Source organism: Hakea prostrata, chromosome 10 (genome assembly GCF_041222555.1).
Source record: "Hakea prostrata isolate BN-2017 chromosome 10, UWA_Hpros_2, whole genome shotgun sequence".
NCBI lineage: Eukaryota > Viridiplantae > Streptophyta > Magnoliopsida > Proteales > Proteaceae > Hakea > Hakea prostrata.
Genome location: NC_142609.1, coordinates 44,377,160 through 44,385,377, shown reverse-complemented (window position 1 = coordinate 44,385,377; position 8,218 = coordinate 44,377,160). Strand labels below are relative to the sequence as shown.

At 38.4% G+C, this 8,218-nt stretch overlaps 1 protein-coding gene across 1 annotated transcript; it reads right to left on the bottom strand.

Annotated features, from left to right (window-relative positions):
- Positions 1-448: 448 nt before the first annotated feature.
- On the bottom strand, positions 449-1,282 carry LOC149003310 (LOB domain-containing protein 16-like). Its single transcript, XM_089138082.1, has 2 exons — positions 870-1,282; positions 449-781 (listed from the first exon to the last, which is right to left on the bottom strand). The coding sequence occupies exons 1-2, from the start codon at positions 1,149-1,151 to the stop codon at positions 449-451; spliced, it is 615 nt and encodes a 204-aa protein (XP_088994208.1). The 5' UTR covers positions 1,152-1,282.
- Between the last annotated feature and the right edge of the window lie 6,936 nt (positions 1,283-8,218).

Sequence of the window (8,218 nt, the reverse complement as noted above, 5' to 3'; positions counted from 1 at the left end):
AATGTTTACAGAGAGATTATATTAAAAAAAGTTTGTGATGAACTAGCCGAAACCATAGTAAAATTTGAACATAACCAACCAAAGTAGGAGGTGAAGTCAAAGTAGCTTTTTAAGAACATTTCTTTAGATGAAATGGATTGAACAGTTCTCATCTTCTAAATAGCTTTATCAGCACTCATATGAATGTCTACTCTTAAAGAAAATTACAACTTCTTGATTCACCATTTAATAGCAACAAAATGGACATTACTAATTGGCATAGATATTGTATTTCTCTTCCAAGAAAGTTGACACTTCCAAACACATAAGGTAAGATTTTTCCTTCTCTGAGATGATCTCTTGTATTTACAGCCATAAATCTACATTATAGGCAACAGGCATCGATCACCATCCTTGTCTCATATGAGAGAGAGAGAGAGAGAGAGAGAGAGAGAGAGAGAGAGAGGAATTAGTTCCTCATCATCCTAAGAGCCAAAGCTTGAAGCTCACCCAAGTCATTGGTGGGTAATGATCTTTTCTTAGAAAAAAATTGGAAGGCTAAGTCTTCTGAGTCCTGCATCACCATTCCATCACTGCTATGGTCCAGAGAATCCAGAGAGCTCTGAGATGTAATAGAATCCAGGGATGCTGCTGGATATGGCACCTGGGAAGACCCACATCCTCCAATGACAGGCTCCGTAATCACAGAAGGCCAGTGGTTGTCTGAAGACCTTGAATTAGCAGCAAGGTTGTGAGCCAGCTGAGCCTTCACTTGCATCAATTGGGCTTGCAAGTATGCCACCTAAGATAGTAAAGAAATACCCAACTTCAGAAATCAAAGTTGCCATTAATTAAACAAAAGTGAAGCAGAACAAAGACCCATCACCCACCTGTTGTTGAAGTGAAAAGATATGAGCAACACAGCCATAGACAGGATCATGGATCCTAGCCTGAGCTTCATAGGCAATGGTGACAATTGCCTCACATCGATCAGCAAGAGGAACATGTAACAAAAGCTTTGCCACATTACTAGCACCAAACACCTTGTGAATTGCAGCAAAACGAGCTGGTCCTTGTTCTGAGCAGAAGTAAGGAGCAAAGATGCAATCTGAAGCACATTTTCTTCTGAGAAACTTGCAGGCACCACATGGAGACCCACTTCCTGCAGCCATTGCTACTCCCTTTTCTTTAACTTCACTTGATAACAGAGCACACGAGCACAGAGAAGAGACAACCAATCCACCCACACGAGGCTACTAGGAAAGGGTGTTCGACTAAAGGCCTGAGAGAGAGAGAGAGAGAGAGAGAGTGAGAGAGAGTAGAAGGAAGTGTGGGGTTTTAACTCTGGAGCACAAACAGCCAAGGGAAAGAAGGCATTATAAAGGTGTTTGATGGGGAACATGGAAGGTCTGTGTGTAGGGTTTTATGGGGACAAATTTATGATGCGTAACCATAAACCCTAATTTTTATTGATATCTTTTGGAAACGATGAGCAAAGTCTAGGATTTTTTATTTTCCATTTCGGCCTTTTGGGGACTTTTTGAGTTGGAGACTTGTAGTTCGTGGGTGTTATATAATAACATTACATTAATGTGAAGCTGTTTGATTTCAGGCGTTTGGGGATTAGATAACTCCAATTTTGTCCGCCGACGCCGCACCTGGGTACTGCTGTCTGGGTTTCTTTGTTTGCTTCCATCACTGTTTCATTGCTACGTGGCCTTCATCTTACGGTCTAACAAACGTGAGTTATTTATTTATTTATTTATTTATTTTCAAGCAATGGGGTCAATTGTAATTATAATGCTTGGATGTATATATACATTTGCTCTTTGACTGGTCAAAGTTAATTTATATAATAAATAAAATATTAAAAATATAAATTTCATATTAAAGGTTTTCACACACAACCAACAGGGGTTGGTCCAAGTGGTAAGCAGCTTGGTCCGCTTAAGCAAGGTTCCATAATCGAATCCTTGTGAATGCAAAAAAATCCTGACTGTGAGACTCACCCACCACAACCAGGTGTGCGACGCATGTCGAACACTGATTTATAAACCAGGGTTGGCAAAAAAAAAAAAAAAAAGGTTTTCACACAAGTAGAGTCTTGAAGGATAATGCTTGTATGCTTTAGATTGATACTTGATAGCCATTGATGGACCTCTAGATCTCTAAATTCGATTTGGAGAGCCATCTACTTTGATATTTTTATCAAAATCCATTCTCTATCTCCATAAAATTGCTTGGGTGCAGCACAATTAATGCGCAACATGTGCAGTGAAAGGTCAAAATCGAGATTTCGATACCGGCCATCCATTTCCAAAAAGTGTTTTTCACACTTTTTGAGAAACGGACACTCAAGATCAAAATTGAAATCTCGGTGCAGATCTCGTTCTCAACGATTCGCAACACAGTGCTATGCAATTAATTAATGTGGAGCACTGAAGTCGAGCTCCTACCTCCAACCCCACCCCACCCCCCCCCCTCTCTTTTCCCTTTTTCTATTTTCTTTGTATGTTTTCTCCCCTCAGGTCTTTGATTAATGATTGTTTTATTCATAAAAAAACAATTAAAACATAAAAAGAGATTAATTAATACTTTTAATTATTGACAACAAGGTTGTTAGGGTGAGGTGGTCCATTGAAGAATCTCTACGGCTAGCATAGCTAGTTCCATGTGGAAAAGTGATTTGATAATTCTGATTGCTTAATAAGCAAGGTATTAGACAAAATTTGCCATTTATTAAATTTCATCTCTGGGACCAAACCCCAAAAATGAGAATATTCTCATCATATTATGACAGAATGAACAAGTCTTTTTCATGTATTTTCAGAGCTTTATTCCATTACATTACCTGTCCAGAAGTTGTTAGAACCACTGATTAAGGGCAGATCCAAGGTCTGGGAAACCATTCCCTGTATTGCTTCCAGATCTCTTATCAAAGCTTCAAATTTGCCTCAAAGTTTGTTTTAATACTAGAAAAAGAGAAATGCCACAACCACCTTAGCTGATGCATCTCTAATTTCTCCCCCCACACCTGCATTTCCTTGATTTTCTGTTGAACTTTCACCAACATTCAATTTGAATCACCCTAGACTCAGTAACATCCAGAACAAAGATAGAGCAAGCATCATGCATGGAATAATACCCAAACATTCATTTTAGTAGGGTAATGTCAATTTACTGCTAAAGAAGGAAAAGAAATATACAACCTAGAAAGGTGGCTCAAAGAGCTACCCATGTACAAACATCACAAGAGCACCAAAGGACCCCCTAGAATCTTATCAGGGAAGCAAGAAACAAACAACAGTTTGACACCTTAGACCCCGGGGATGCACATTGCACACCCTGCATTTTATCAAGAAACAGATATCCAGGGGGTTCTCAGCCTTTCCTCTACGTCAATTTTGATGACCTCAACAATGGCCGGATGGGAATGATTTTATTACAGAAGACGCAAAACTTCCTCTCCTTCCATGAAGGTTCTATGGAATTATAAAATGCCATCCCCTAAGAAAGTTTTCCCTGCCCATGAGGCCTCCGGGTGTAGCACTTCTTCTAGGATGCCTACAAGGCAAATAGAGTTTAAGGATCTCCTCCCAAACCTGATGAAAGAAGTGATTCCCATGTACAAACGCATCATCTTGTCACGTCACACAATCTGATTCCCAAGGTTCTGTCATGCCAAGTGCTTCAGCTGAATGAATCTACAAGTGCAAGGTATGAGAAAAGTAACAGAGATTAACAAGTTAGTTGCATGCATATGTGATATGTACAAGAAATTAGCCAGAGTAATCTATACAACATAGAGAAGTAAACAAGTTAGTTTGAAATAAAAGTTAACTCTTAAGGTTGTATTTTCTGTCCTCAAGTATATGACCTGAATCTTGCAGACCAGAGGCTTCTAGTACAGCACTTCTGCACTTCTCATTTTTTGCACAACCATTCTTTAACGTTTCCCAGTAAGTTCAATTTTGTACTGGTAAAATGGAAACTTCCTCAGTCTTTGAATGCATTAAGCCAGATAATTCTCCCTACAAAGGGTGGTTTTAGTCCCTGCATATAACCGCGGCATCTCATAATAAAACCCTTATTAATTTCTATAAAACTACTGAAAAAAGACAAAAACACTTGTTATAAAGGAGGTTCCACCTTGGTTTTCTGATCTTGGGTTTTGATTATCCAACTCTTCGACCATCGTCCCTCCCAACCCCCCATTCCCCCCCCCCCCCAAAAAAAAATAATAATAAATAAATAAATTATGTGTATTTAGCATATGGGTGATTACCAGTAAAGGTTGTTCAGGTCCTACCCATCCTCAACTAGGCATCATGAGATTGAGGATCTACTACAAAACGCCTCATTCCATCAGGTCCCAGGATCTGCAAATTCAATGGTGCCAAGTCAGCTAAACCGGGGGTTCACAGGAATCCTGTGTTGGCTAGCCCTTCTTCTGTAGGAGTGTCTTACATTGCTGCACAGTTCTAACCTTGTTGCCTCAACATAGGCTCATTTCTCAGTTTCCAATTCTTTATCCTAAACTATTTATTCTGACCTTAAACCTTCTCTTTTAGAGTACAACAAGAAACCAATGTGGCAGATAACCTTGGAGAAATTTTAATTAGCTGTTCAATTGAAGGGGACAAGATGATTTGGGTCCAGATGAGTTTCCTTGTTTTCTTCCCTGCCATTTGAAGGAAAATGTTTAGAGACTTTGTGTATCATCTGAAGGTTTTTTTATTCTAATGCAAGTGGTACAGATCCAGAAAAAGCCAGCTCATCTGCCATGGTAAGTTTATAGGCCACAATGCTTTACTTTGAACATCAAATTCACGCCACTCGATTTTGATTCCCCAACTCAGCGTTACTGTGTTCAGTTTAAACCTTGCCTAGGAAAACATTTCTCCAACTTGAAAGGTAATTTCACTTCTGATTATTGCTATCACCTTCAGAAGTAAAAGATTCTATTAGTTGTATGTCCTACTCAAACAAATTTCTGGAACCCGAGGAAACTTTGCTTTTAGAGGTTTACCAGAGAAGAAATCACAATACAAGCTAAGCTGGCAACGTCATAAGCAACTTGTCAACAGGAATAGTATCCAAACCCTTTGGCAGCATGAACACCCCTTTGAAAAACTGAAAGCCTATCCCAGCTAGACAACTTCTCTACAGTCTACTTGAATGAGACGCAAAAGAGACTATAAGATTTATCATGCTGCAATAACAGGTCTATCAGGCTTGCCCAAAAAAGCATCAGTAAGAATACAATAATCAACAATCATCCTACTTGGTTCTTCACCAATCAATATATTGAAACTACTCCAAATGAAATAGCTTTGCACTCAGAAGGAGGAAGCCAATAGAGCTTCCCAAACCAAGGTTTCCAATCCCCAGATTGTACCTCTTTAGCCCTCATATGATGAAGAAGAAACTCATTGGATGTTATCTAGGGATATCTATGAGCTCTAAGTTATTATTCCTCAACTGACTGCTATGATATTGTTTCTATAATATTGTGACATTGTCAGCTTGCATTTTGCCATAGTTTCCCACTGTTTTTTTTCTAATACTTTTCTAGTCGTGGATCATTTGAAATTCCTCACAATGTCATCCTTAGCATTAGGATCATTGTTCTAGTAATTAGGAAAGGTCTATATATTACAAATGTTGGAAGAGTCTGTACACCCATTAACAAAAAACCCAGAAAAATCTATATTTGAGAAAATCCTGTGGGATGGCATAGTTGCTTGAAATGGAAGAAATCTCAGAAGCATCAGGCCTTTTATTTTTATTTAGTTCTCATTAAGAAATTGTCCTACATCTATAAGAAGTTGTCCAAGTGTCTTGGTATTAGTGGTGGTGGTGTGGTGTCAACATATTACATTGTGAAGCTCAAACGATTCTAGTTGAAGCTCTCCATCAAGTTCTTTGAAGATCTCCTCCAAGTTCTACTTAACAATCCAAACTTTATTTTAATTATCAATTCAAACAAATTGTCACCTTTGAAGATCTGCAACACGAGTGAATTTGAACCTCCCATCCGTCTCCAAATTCTCTGAACCACTAAAGCCTAGAATTCCCCTCCATCTTTAACTTTCCTGCCTAACTTTGTCCATGATCAAACCAAACCACCCATCAGAACCAGTCAAATTCTTTTCGAAGTACCGATGAATTAATCTAGCACAAAAATTTCATTGTGTTCACCACATTGGAGATGACCCAAAAGCGACCTTCACATAAGTTTCTTTTCTTCAGCTAATTATCATCAGAGTCTGAATTGAGTGTAAGGACTCCTAGTTAGAGTTTTGGTTCAGAATCAAACTGAACCATGTAAATGCATCATTTGCCTCAACCAAAGATTGAATGATCTAGTAAAGGATTTTTCATCTCACTAATCCAGCAAACTCTTTTCTCCTTGTCTCACATGATAATGCAAATAGCAGACCCAATAGAATTCATACTCAGTAATGAGCCCCTCAAATCCATGCCCAAGTTCAAGCATATTGGTTCTCAAACCAGATTTTCTAAATGAGCTGTCTATCCCAACTAAAGGAAATAATTAACCATTGACAGAAATAGAAAAAGAAATTGTAATACTACAGTACTCACCATTCCTTTTGTGACCTTCTGGTTGCAGCACTTCCAAGTAGCAGGAGGACTTGGAAGTGGAGTCTGAGAAACTTTGAACACCATATTCATTACCAGAATTTCCACTGGTATTTGAGATTGCATCACCCTCTACATACTTTGCTTATTTTAACTGATCTTCCCCTGAAGCAAGTGTATGCTATCGACAGCATCAACGCTAAAAGTGAAATACAATAAACAGAGGAGAATTTCTTGCCAAATGGTCAATCCATAGTTGTCATGGCATTTATGCAATCCAAGGCATTGGAGAGGGTCCAAATTCAAGGCATCCAAATCACCCGCCTAGGTGTTGCCTCGATAACTATGATACAATCCCTTGCCTTGATGCAAATTTGGGATGTAATTACAAGATTGCATACCTTTTGACCTGTTTTGTTTCTCAAGTATGCAATCAGCATGACTCTGCATCTGTTTCAAAACCAGGCTGAACTCAGTTTCCTTAGCTGAAAGACAAAAAAGAACAGAAAAGAGGGAAGAAGAAAGGTCTAAGAAAGTCAAGAAACAGGAAAATTAAATGCAGCCACACATAAATAAGGAATAGCTCCAGCGCAAGTTCTAGGGTCCAAAATCCAAACATACCCAGTTGAGAGTTGCAATTTGAGGAAAATAATCCACATTAAGTATTTCTATACAGAATATATAGAGAGGTGGCAATAAAGCAAGTTGACAGATTTTAAAATAATAGTTGGTTCTACTGGGAATAAATTGCATGAAAACAACAGAAACAAACCTAAGCTACAGGTAGAGTTCATTATCAAGTACTTGAAAGGAAAAATAAGAATTTCCAAAGTTATATTATCAATGAAACTGAGATGTATCAAAGAAAAATTGGGAGAAAGAAACAACAGATTAAGAAACATCAAGACAGTGCACCTTACTCCTTCAAAGATTACCCAAAAAATGAAGCAGAAATTCACAAGAAAGTGAACATGGTAAAATAGTTAAACAAAGTCACCACTTGGTGCATGGTAGCATCTATTTTTGAAGAGTTCACATAGATTAATGTTTCATGATCTGCTTTAACATTTCCCTTCTCTCTTATGCTAATTAATGTGAACTTGAAAATACTGTACACAGTCATTTGGATACCATATTTAGCACAAGAAATGAGGACTTCAATCACAAGTCATTTTGTATGCTATTGATGGCTTAACAACCCAAGCCAACCTACCCAAATCTGCGAAACCAGAGGAATTACCCGACAAAGCAAGCATACCGAGAAATCAATATCACTGGGTACCTATAAATCCATCAACAAAACGTGTACAGTGAAGAAATAAAAGAACGGAAGTAACAGCAGCGTCTTCAAAGAAGCAATCTGTAATCTTTCAGTTTAAAAATGCAAATTGAACTTCAAGAAGGCAAACACATCATATGAACCTACATTGCACCAACACAGAAAAGGGTACAAATTTTAAGGTCAAGGCCTTGGTAAGAGAAGGAAAAACAGAGAGAAACTTACAGGCATGACCCAATCGAATTGGGTTGCTTGGACCTTAAACCCATGTAAGCGTGTCCTTTTCGATAGTCTTCTTGCATGATTTGCAGGTAAACCTTCCCATGGCCTTGGTTGGTTCGTGTTCACCTTATGACG

Bases quoted from the DNA above. Each gene is read 5' to 3' on its own strand.
- LOC149003310 (XM_089138082.1), bottom strand. From the start codon at position 1,151: ATGGCTGCAGGAAGTGGGTCTCCATGTGGTGCCTGCAAGTTTCTCAGA. The intron at 782-869 runs GTGGGTGATGGG...TTACTATCTTAG, and splicing joins TCTTTTCACTTCAACAACAG to GTGGCATACTTGCAAGCCCA.